We start from the raw sequence: 12,068 nt of genomic DNA, 5'->3' as shown, positions 1-12,068 counted from the left end.
AAAGCCATTTGTCTAATTAATTTGTGTTCCAAATTTGAAGTTTTGTGATAAATTGTAATAAAAGAACAGTTTCCATAGTAAAGCAATGTCCAATTTCAGTGAATTTTGAGTGTTTAAGCTTATGATTATTACTAAAATATGTGAAAATTTTAAGAGTATGTAAATAATCCTAAAATAACACCGTTATTAGCTGTTGGTAGACAGAATGAATGTGTTACTGATCTTTTGCATCTTAAAGATCTTATCACTTGCCCCTTTTCTGTATTTCTGATTATTACATTATCTTAACAATGTTGTGGTGTGATGTTTGTGGACATTAATTATTCAGAGGCCAGACTGGAGAAGAATCTCGTAGCGACGTTCTTGCTGGTTATCAAGCATTTCCTGCAGCGGCATCCCATAAACCAGGAAACACTTCTGCACTCGCATGGTGTGGCCACATTAGGAGCTCTGCTGCAGAAGGTACCCATGATTCTCCTTCTCTTGAATTCTCAGCCGTTTCCCTCTGCATGTCTTGATTTAGCGGCCGTCTGGTTCTGTGTCTGTGTGCAGTTGCCAGCGTTCCTGGTGGACGTGAGTGTGTTGGTGTCGGTTCAGCTGTTGATTGAGCAGATGACGTATGAGAAGAACTCGCAGCTCCTGCAGCAGCTCCACACACACCTGCTGTTCAACTTCAGCATCTGGAACCAAGGAGATTTCCCCCTGCGCATCGGTCAGTCTCGAGTCCTGTGACTGTCCCACTAGACACTATGCACTTATACACTATGCACTTATACTACACTATGTATTCAACCATGTAGTGTATGAATTTCAAAGGTTATTTTGTCATTCAGCATCAGCGTCTGATAGCCCCTCCCCCTCTGCTATGTAATTAAAGATGCGACAGTTGATTTTTTGGGTTAATTAAGTGCATCATCCCAGTATTTAAAGTGCACTTTTTTTCTATCTGAAATTTTCAGTGTGAACACACTACTCGCATTATCATAGAATAGTGTATAAATGTGTATTGGGACGCACATTCTGTTTGTGTGTGTGTGTGTGTGTGTGTGTGTGTGTGTGTGCTTAATTCATTCTGTAATTTATGTTTGTGCAAAATCCCATTCATTTTCTCCATAGCAAAATTTATTTTTTATGCCTTGCTTGACAATGCATAAAAAAGCAATTGGCAAATGTGTGTGTTAAAAAAAAAGAAGCAATATACATTAAAAAAAATAATTTATGGTTTCTACTTCATGGTTTTATTAACCTACATTTTAAAACATACAACTATATAAACAGTTTTATACAGTATTATGTCTTTATACTTTAATTTGAAAATGATTCATTAATTTAAAGTTGAATTATTTTATTTAACAATATTTAAAAACATGTCTATTAATATGTCCATTTAAATAGTGATTTATTTATATTTATTTTTATGTTTGATTTATTACATTGATAACTGACTCCTTCATTTTATTTTGAAGTGCCACTCCTAGTCCTAGTCCTCATTAACCATTAGCCCTTGGGTTGCTTTATTTGATTTTATTTATGTTATTATTGTATAAAAATTTTTATTTTATTTTGTTCAAGATATTATAAAATATAATTCTGTAAAAGCCTCAAGTTAGTTAGTTAAAAATCATGTTTAATTCCCATTGAAGAACTAAACTCCCCATAATCTGGAGGAGAGATTTGAAAACTCTGAAATCCCTATGAAGAAAATGAATGTGAGAAATACTAGGCTGTTGAAAAGGTTGTCGGTCACTGTTGTGCAGTTATGATGTGTACGTTTCGTGAGGCTCCTGTACATTTGTGATGAGCATGATGTGTTTGTCGTGGTGAAGGTCACATCCAGTACATGTCCACCGTCATCAAAGACAGCAGGAAGCAGTTCAGGAAGAAATATGGAGTGCAGTTCCTGCTGGATACAGTTCGCCTTTACTATGGGTAAGACTACATCTCCCACAATCCCTCAGTCCTCTGCGGTGTCACTTTCTGTGATGTTATCACCTCATGACTGCCTCTTTCTCATCACTTCATCCATTCTCTCTCTCTACTTCCTAGTTCTGGAAGTAAAGATGCAGATCTGAGTGAGGACGACATTAAGACAATCAGAGCATCTCTCTGTGGCCTTCTGAAGTATTACATCAGCAAGGGTACCACCCAAGATGAGATCCAGAGCATTCTGGGATACATCGCTGCCATTGGAGATGAGGAACAGGTGAGAAGAGGAAGATATTAGCGGAATTAGGATTAGTGTGTCCTGAAAATAGTACAGTACTGTTCAAAAGTTTGGGGTTTTTTATTTTATTTTTTGTCTTATGCTCACCAAGGCAATAAAAAATACAGTAAAAACAGTAATATTGTGAAATATTATTACAAATTAAAATAACTGCTTTCAATTTGAATATATTGTAAAATATAATTTATATAATTTATAATTATATATAATAATTTATATAGCTGAATTTTCAGCATCATTACTCCAGTCTTCAGTGTCACATGATCCTTCAGAAATCATTCTAATATGATGATTTGCTGCTCAAGAAACATTTCTGATTATCATCAGTGTTGAAAATTCTTAATATTTTTGTTAATATGTATTTTCAGGATTCTTTGCTGAATAGAAAGTTCAAAAGAAAATCATTTATTTGAAAAAGAAATATTTTGTAAAATTAAAACGGTGTACAATCTTATTTCATACTTAAAAAGAGTGTACTTTATCATCACCACTGCAGTGCATTATTTACATACTATAAGTTAAATAGAAAAAGACTGAATTTCAAAGCTTTGGATTATTTTGACTATCAATTTCTTAAGAATTTATTTTAACTTTACTATATAAATTAAGATCGCTTTTAGTTATACGTGATGTTTGAGTGTTTGTGTGTGAGTGTTTTGTGCATGTGTCCAGGAAAGAAGCACTCTCTTTTATTGCTATTGATCTGCCCTTTCTAATCATTAGAGCAAACGTCTGTCTTCCTCTATTTTAATTATTCCTAAACCTCAATGTGCTTAACCACAAACTGGATTTACTGATCCGCCAATTCATTTAATCAATGTCTCTTCCGGTTTCTCCTGCTCTTATCACTTACTAGCAATAAGCATTAACTAAACATGAAAATGAAATGAACGCAGTGCTTGTGTTGTGTTGTAGCTGTGTGTGATCCTGGAGCTGTTGCTGACTCTTCTTCAGACCAGCGCTGCACGGGATCAGCTCTTCCTGCTGCTGTTTGAGCCGGGATCGGCCGACTCCTGCTACGCCCTGCTGCTCAACAACAAACACTCCGACCGCCTCCGAGAGCACGTCTTCAAGGTGCGCTTAACACTCTCAGCGTCGGTGACACACACATTATTATCAGAGGTGTTCGCTTCTCATGCTTGAGGATAGAGATCCAAAAATAACGATAACATATGTGCATCACTTGTTGTTCTGCAAGTGAAACCTCATGCTGTTCAAAACAGGCACACAAATCCCATAGACTTACCCTGAAGAAGAGAGCTGAGCATGTCTAGACACCAGAATATTCAGTCTTTTCTGAAACAGCTTCTCCAACAAGAACAAATGTTGGGCGAGACTTGATTTTGTCCACTGGAAATTGTGGATGGTTGTGGTTGTGGTTGTGGTCAATCTCATGTCATGTGACAGGTTGCCCCGCCCTCGTGCAAGTAAACACGCCATCAGAGAAGGGAAGAGATGTCACTGCAAGAGGGAGGGGAAGTTTTAATGATTAAAGATAATGAGGCACATGAATATAAAAAATAATGAATATTTTCCAACAAGAATGGTCCATTTTTATTTCCTCGTGACTTTAATGTTCATTTTAATAGTTTGAAAAGTCAGAATTTAAATATATTTTGATATGTATTCATATTTGAATGTTCAGCAACTATAAATATGCTTTATTCAAAGGGATATTTCACCGCTGGAAAGATGTGTATTTAAATTGGGTCATTTATGTAGTAGAAATGTGAAAATATTTTTGAAGTTGGTGCCTTCTAGACTGAGAAAAGCCAGAAAATTAATTTTTGGCTCATGTGGCTGAAAGACAACAACTCCCAGAATGCACTTGCTTCGCTGCCCTACGAGGCCACTCCCAAGCCACGCCTACCGGTTACAGAGGGCAGTATCGGAAGAAATGACTCAACTAGGCTACTAGTAGACTCGAAACTGAAAAGACAGCGTTTTATCTTGAGATCCCCCTATGGGCGGGTTAAAGACATGTGGACCGAGCTCCTCCTATTGGCTGTAGTCTCTCGCCTCTGGACAAAAAAGCCTCTGATGACGATCAATGACGATTTTTGCATCATCAGAGGTTTTTTTCCAGACACACAATACAGAAATCTCTCGTCTCAGGGGGACATGAGGGAGGGAAGCACGGTCATACTACCGAGTTTCTACTGATACAAAGCGTAATGCTAATCGGTGAAGTATCCCTTTAATGCATAATGCATTATTTAATATTTGAGAATGAAGTAAATTAGTATTAAATACAAATTTAAGATACTGTCTTTGTCAAATAGATGTATTATTATTAGTATGTATAGTGACATTTGAACGGCTGCTTTAGTCCAAACTCTGTGTGTTTTTGCAGTTGTTTGAGCGGATGCTGAAGTGTGACCGTGTGTATGAGAAGAGTAAGCAGAGGTTGCGTTTGAGGGATGTGGGATACTCTGGCCTCAGTCTGCTGTTCTCTGAACTCCACCTCACTTCCACCCTCATCAAGTGCCTCCTTCACCAAGTGCTGTCTACTGGTCAGTCTGATGAACTCTAATCCACACACCACCTGACTCCGCACACACTCTGAGTCCTTGCTTGGCTTGGGCAGTTCATATATTGATGATATATTTATAAGAGTTTTGGTGGCAAAATAAATTAAGTTACACTTTATTTCGATGGTCCACTTTAGACATTCAACTTTGCAACTAAATGTCAACTAACTCTCATTAGAGTATTAGTAGACTGTTATGGTAAGGTTAGGGTGAGTAGAGTAAGTTGACATGTTGTTGCAAAGTTACTTAAAGTCAGTAGAACGTCTAAAGTGGACCATCGAAATAAAGTCTTGCCATAATTGACACATTTTCAAAGCAAATACATAAAGTGTGTAATATATAAAATATAATATAATACAAATAGTAATAATTTTTATATATTTAGTAGTGCTGTGAAATCGATTAATCACATCTAACATAAAAGTTTTATAAGTGTATGTATATATTATATATATCTGTGTTACACACACCCATTTATGAATGCATAAATGTATATATAAATATATGTGTGTGTGTGTGTAGTTACACATGCACACACATTTAAAACTTTTATTTAACTGAGTATATATGAATTATATTTATACATTTTTAAATTTAAATTTGATGTATTTATCTATATTGTCCAGCACTTATCTATGCACATGTACTTTATATAGAGAACGCAATTAATTGATAAGGCCACAGTGAATTTGTGATGTGAAATGTTGTTTTTCCTTTTTGACCTTAAACTCTTTGTCCTCCAGATGCTGTGGTGAACTATAAAGATCTGATGGCTGTGATTCAGCTGACCCATAAATCTGGGCCCAGTGTTCGTCTGACCGTATGCAAGAGGGTTAGAGCACTTTCTCCAGTTCTCACATGTACATATCACAGTTATTAATGTTATTGGGTGGATAAAATGCATAAAAAGTATGTAATTTTTTTTTATTGAAGCACAAAGCTTCTTTTTTCAAAATGGTTTCTTTTCCATATAAAAAGTAGCCTGGGAAAACCCAGACAACTTCCGGCAAATTTAGATTTGCTCTGCAAGTAGTCTGGCAAAGAGCTCATTCAAGGCCATTTCCATGCCGTGGAAATCGCGGCACCAATCAGAAACGTTGAGGCGGGCTTTACACGATGACGATCGCTCTGATTGGTTTTAGGTCTAGCCTATCCAATTGTGCGACGTCCACTCCGTTGGTGAAGCGCACCAACTTTTAAATGCAGCATTATTATATACAAATTGTAAACACATGAGGACAGTCTCCATGAAAGACCCACTGGCAGATGAACATGCTACTACATTTCTCTCCGAAACGGTAGGAAATTAAATTAGATTTAATAGAGGATTTTAACTGTGACAAGATGATTGACAGGGCAGTTTACATGACGGGATGCACGCGACAGATCCGTACGATAAAGATGACGAAGTAGTATGTCCAGAAGTTGCCTACTTTTTTGCTACACATTCAAAAGTAAATACATTTTCTTCACAAAAAGAGTACATACTTTTATGGCGTAGTGTAACTTAGGGACGCAGCATATGGCTTTACACATGACGATCGCTCTGATTGGTTTTTGGAGTTTTAGGTCCATCCAATTGCGCCCAGAGGCATTTGAGCGACGTCCGTTGGTGACGCCCCTTTGGAAATGATTTGTCTATGGAGCTTTGCCAGACCATAACTCAGTTAATACTGAGAATGGTCTGGTTTTAACCAGGCTATATAAAAAGACTAAATACACTTTAGAAGTACCAAAAATAATCCATATGTGACCCTGGATCACAAAATCAGTCATAAGTCGCACGGGTATATTTGTGACAATAGCCGACAATACATTGTATGGGTCAAAATGATTGATTTTTCTTTTATGCCAAAAATCATTAGGATATTAAGTAAAGATCATGTTCCATACCGTAAATATATAAAACATTTATTTTTGTGAGTGAATGCAGCACAATCGCAAACATAAATGGATAACTTTAAAGGCAGTTTTCTCAGTGTTTTGATTTTTTTTTTTGCACCCTCAGATTCCAGATGTTCTCGACCAAATATGGTCATATCCTAACAAACCATACATCAATGGAATTTTATTTATTCAGCTTTCAGATGATTGTATACATCTAAATTTTAAAAAAATTGACCCAAGTGCCTGGTTTTGTGGTCCAGGGTCACATATGATACTTGAGCTATGTATTTAGGCTTTTAAAGCTGATGAATGATTGCTTTGTGTGAAGAAAGTTGTTTTTTTCTTCATACATGGGACATACATTTTTTCAAACTTCCCTTTAACTAAAATTAAAACATGAATTTGCAAAAGAACGAAAACTAAACTGCAACTCAAATGTGCACTAAATGAAATAAAAAAAGGAGAAAAATATTTATTTATAATGATCTCAACTTCTTTCTTTTCCCCTCAGCTGTATGCGCTGTTGCAGTCTCATCAGGATGCAGCGCTGCAGATCTCCAAGCAGACGTGTTGGCAGGGCACTCTGATGCGCTTGCTCGTCCGGAGCCCCGGGAGCGACGGAGGTTCTGGTTCGGGTCGTGGTGACGCGGCCAGCCTGGGGAGTTTGGAGCTGAGTCGCAGCAGCGGAGGAGTGCGTGTGGAGCCGCCGCTGGAGCGCAGGACTCTCGGAGGCAGCGTGAACGAAGAGCGAGACAGCGTCTCAGACAGCAGGTCCATAGACAGCCTGGACAACGGAGACCTGATGTCTCTCTCCGACACGCCAGGGGACGCGCCCACACCCAAAGCCTGGGGCGGGAAAGCAGGGCTCTTGAGTTTGGACCTTTCCCATGTGCATCTGTTCGATCACGGGGACAGTGGCAGTCAGACTCCTGGTAGCATGCCTAGCACACCGTCTCCCCTAGAGAATAATAAACCTTTCCTCGGAGCTTCCTCTCTGAATGATGACAACTTCCTGTTCAGTGACAATGTGTCCCTGGGAGAGTCTTTTAACAGCGAGGTGAGTCTAGAGATCTGATGTGTGTTTCTGTGTGCGTAAGTGGAGCATTTAGCACTTCCTCGTACAAATAGTGTTGTCATTTTTCATCCTCTGTAAGTTTTCAACAAGAAGTAACTATTATAATGAAGGAATCAAGCGATTCTAAAACAGAATTTATAGATGAGTCTCATTGAAAGACATGGTACATTAATGCACGAATGTGTTGTTACAGGGTAATTAACTAATTTACTTGGCGGAATGGTTGTGTATTCCAGTGATTAATAATACATTTACATTTTTAGGTAACACTTTATTTTACAGTGTCCTTGTTACATATGTTACATGTACTTACTATAGTAATAACAGTAAATTATGCATAATTACATGCAGCTAACCCTCAACCTAATCCAACCCTAACCCTATAGTAAGTACATGTAGTTCATTAATATTACTCAGTACTTAAATATATAATTACACTGTAACAATGACACCTTAAAATAAAGTGTAAACCATTTTTATTAAACATTTTTGTCTTTTATCACAGTGCTATTTCTGCCATTTTATACACACTTTTTCTTACCTATAATGCATTACATTTACACTAACATTATAATTTACACTACCGTTCATAATTAAAGGTATAGCGGAGGATGTTTTACTTCCTGGTGGGTAGTCTAAACTATTGGTCCTCCTAATTGTCAATCACTCTGGTGAATCAATCAAACTTTTCAAAAAGTGGAGAGGGCGGGTCTTATCTAAAATTTGGAAAGATCCTCCGCTATACCTTTAATATTTTTATTGAGCAAGGATACATTAAGTTGATCAGAAGTGACAGTAAAGACATTTATAATGTTACAAACGATTATAAAATAAATGCTGTTTTTTTTAAACGTTCCATTCATCATAGAAATATGAAAAAAAGTATCAAGGTTTCCACAAAAATATTAAGCAGCGCAACTGTGTTCATCATTGATAATTTTTTACATTACTGTTTTTGATCAAATAAATGCTCTGTTGAGCATAAGAGACTTTATTTAAATATAATTGTATTAAATATAATTTAAATGTAGTTGTATTAAAGTGAAGGACTTAGTAGGTTAACACACCAAGAATGTCTAATTAAATGAAATGAAAAAATTGATTGATTTTCCGCCCAGCGTACGGAGGAGGAGTTGTCTCGTCTTGTGTTGGAGATCGTGTTGTGTGTGATGTGGAGAGGTGTGGAGGGGTCAGATGACACTGCCTGGCTGGAGAGGGGTCAGGTGTTCTCTGCCCTCACCAAACTGGGCACTGCCAATGAGCTTCTGCTGCCCGTCGACCACATCAAGCTCAGGTGAGAATACAGATCAAGATCGTTTCCTTGCAACTGCAGCTAAATACTAATGATTGATTAATTTTTTTACTGAAACCAAAATTAAAGTTTTTATTTGAAGTTTTCATTTATTATCAACAAAACAGAAATACTTTATTTAATAATCAATTCATGAATTAATTAAATGTAACAATTTTTTATATAAATATTTAAATTGAACATAAGGCAGTTTTAATATCAACTTTTTAATGATAGTAATAAATATAATTATGTCTATTCCCCAATTAGTTGTTGAAAAATAAACATTTAAATGGTGGCTGTAATTGTTTTCATGACAGATTTATTCAAACACGCATTAAATAATGAAGTAAAAATAGAATTAATAAGTAATATTGTGCATATATTGTGCTAAATGCTCTTCTCTAGAGTTTTTTTTTTTTCTTCTAGCTGACTAACGAGTTTATGGACATTGAATGGCTTTTCTGAATTAAATGTAACATATTGTTTACAAGCTGTTTTATTGACGTCTTTCTGCAGTTAAAACACTGATTGAGCAATTACATGTGACATTATATTATATTCGGTAGGTTGTACTGTTTCTTTCAACAACTTCTGATGTTCATTCATGTTTATTTTGTGCTATAATGATGATTATATGAAGATGATCTGTTCATGTGCCGTTTGCAATGAGGCGCTATAGCGATCTGTCACGCCACATAAAGAGCCACAAAACCACATTTAGTGTTTGAATTTCATTTTAAAATGTACAATTTGAAAGCTGAGACTTTGTTTCATATCAAAAGTATTAAAGTACAAAGCTTTTTATGATTATTAAAGTACAAATGTTTAGTGAAGTTTTGTTCATGCATCAACTGAAAACAGCAGAGACTAAAAGAATAGATCTCAGTTCATCGATTAAAAACGAGAAATCGATATTGTCAACCTAGCCCTAGCGTCCACACAGCTGACGTGTTTACCTGTCGTATCGTAACGCACCATAGGAGAAGCGCTAATTAAACGTCACCATTTTAGTCAATGATTTCGGCCCTCCAGACCTATATAATTATAATGAATTTGTTAATTGTCTTGGGACAAATGTATCTTCCAAAGAATATTTTAAACTCATTCATTGTATCTCCCCAAAACTACTTTATGTTATAAAAAATGAAAAGATGTATAATCCTGTAATTGGTTCTCTTCCTAGTCTGACTGTTGGGGGCCTTTCCATTAGAGATAAAAAATGTAATAATATATATATATATATATATATATCTCAGAAGAATTTTAACCAAAGAAAAAAGTTCTTCACCTAAGGCAATGGTGAAGTGGAAATAGGATTACCACTTCCTTGTTTTTAAGAATTTGTGGTCCGATATAAATAAATATGTAATTCTTAGTAAAGTCAAAGAAACTCACTTTAAAATAATAAACAGATACTATCCATGTAATGATTTTATTAGTAAGTTTAAAGAAGGGTTTTCGCCATTATGCAGTTTTTGTAAAGAAGAAAATGAAACAATTGTACACTTATTTTTCAGTTGTAATTATACTAAATTATTTTGGTCCCAAGTTTCTTGGTTTCTTTTTTAGTTATTTTATACGTTTGTCACAATAACTGATGTAATGGTCTTGTTTATGGATTGTGATTCTGGTTTATTGGAAATGGATAATATAATTAAACTTCTTATCCTATTTGGAAAATATATACATAAAGCAAAATGTATATCGACTGTACCAAATGGTAGACTATTTTCCACTGATCTGAAGATTTTTTTATGAGTCTCTAACTTCAATACAAAACAATCGAAAAGCTCTAAAGACATCTAAACTGCTGAAAATGATACTTAATGTATTAGAAACATGATTGATATGTGATATAGGATGCAGAATTTTGATCTTTTTGTTTTACGGATTCAAATGTCTCTGTATTCCCCTTTTCTGTTATCTCATTCAAATAAAAAATTCAAAAAAAAAAAAAAGATTTCGGCCCTCCAAAAGCATTTCAGCCGAAACCAAAATTTCCATTAAATCAAATGTTTTGCTTCTCATTTTAGCACTCAGAATCAGTCTACAACTAGAAGACCCATTCACATCAAGAACGATAACTATATTCGCGTCCACACCAGCAGATATTGTTCTGTTTATTGTAAGCGCGTGCTGCATTTTTGTCGTCTGCCGCTTTGAATGCTCGAGCTCTTAAAGCAGGATTGATTCTGATTGGCTGCCAATGTTTTTATCATTCATCAGCTGGAAAATAATTGTTGCTATAGTTGTAGTGTGGACTCTCTCTGCTGTTCTTTTATATTCAGAACGATTTCTAGAACTATATCTTTATCGTTATAGTTATCCTCCGTGGTCTGACTGGGCTTTTAATGGTTTTGCTAACCTCTTTCTGTCCAGTCTGATGGAGAGGATGTTGGAATGGGCCGTAACGGATAACCGCGAGGCGACGACGGCCACGCTGCCACAGCACACAGAGAATGCAGTGCGTTTGCTTCACGTGGTGCAGGACTTCCTACAGGCCGAGGGTCTGGTGAATCCCGCCCTGTGGACTGAGAAGGTTCTGGATGAGACGGTGACTCTGATGGACGGGCTGATGGTGTGGTACGCCTCAGGGACGCAGTGGCTCCAGCTGTCTCAGGTGGGACTACGGCTGCTGCTCGGGTTCATGGCTCAGGAAGATCCGCAGGTGAGACCTCATAAGCCTCATTATCTTTGCTGAAAAGAACCTGTTGTACACACTCTTCAGTTACACTTGATTTTGATGGTCCCCTTTAGACATTCTAATAACCATAAGTAACTTTGCAACTACATGTCAACTAACTCTCATTTATTTGCAACTACATGTCAACTAACTCTCATTTATTTGCAACTACATGTCAACTAACCCTCATTAGAGTATAAGTAGACTGTTATGGTAAGGTTAGGGTGAGTAGAATAAGTTGACATGTACTTGCAAAGTTACTTAAAGTCAGTAGTATGTAAAAAAGTATTAGCAGATATTAAGCAGACAGTCTACTAATACTCTAATGAGAGTTAGTTGACATGTTGTTGCAAAGTCACTTATAGTTTGTAGAA

At 36.4% G+C, this 12,068-nt stretch overlaps 1 protein-coding gene across 6 annotated transcripts in view; it reads left to right on the top strand.

Annotated features, from left to right (window-relative positions):
* nbeal1 (neurobeachin-like 1) overlaps positions 1–12,068 on the top strand; it is a 46,154-nt gene that overhangs the window by 17,121 nt on the left and 16,965 nt on the right. For all 6 annotated transcript variants that reach the window (XM_082189891.1, XM_082189889.1, XM_082189888.1 and 3 more), the window contains 10 exons: positions 329–462; positions 553–712; positions 1,827–1,929; positions 2,047–2,203; positions 3,140–3,298; positions 4,578–4,737; positions 5,499–5,587; positions 7,154–7,699; positions 8,836–9,011; positions 11,391–11,679. In XM_082189891.1, coding sequence (XP_082046017.1) covers positions 329–462; positions 553–712; positions 1,827–1,929; positions 2,047–2,203; positions 3,140–3,298; positions 4,578–4,737; positions 5,499–5,587; positions 7,154–7,699; positions 8,836–9,011; positions 11,391–11,679 — 1,973 coding nt within the window. The remainder of the gene's footprint in view (positions 1–328; positions 463–552; positions 713–1,826; positions 1,930–2,046; positions 2,204–3,139; positions 3,299–4,577; positions 4,738–5,498; positions 5,588–7,153; positions 7,700–8,835; positions 9,012–11,390; positions 11,680–12,068) is intronic.

Source organism: Leuciscus leuciscus, assembly GCF_965113295.1.
Source record: "Leuciscus leuciscus genome assembly, chromosome: 14".
Lineage (NCBI taxonomy): Eukaryota > Metazoa > Chordata > Actinopteri > Cypriniformes > Leuciscidae > Leuciscus > Leuciscus leuciscus.
Note: the sequence above shows the minus strand (reverse complement) of the source record. Positions and strands in the feature narration are given on the sequence as shown.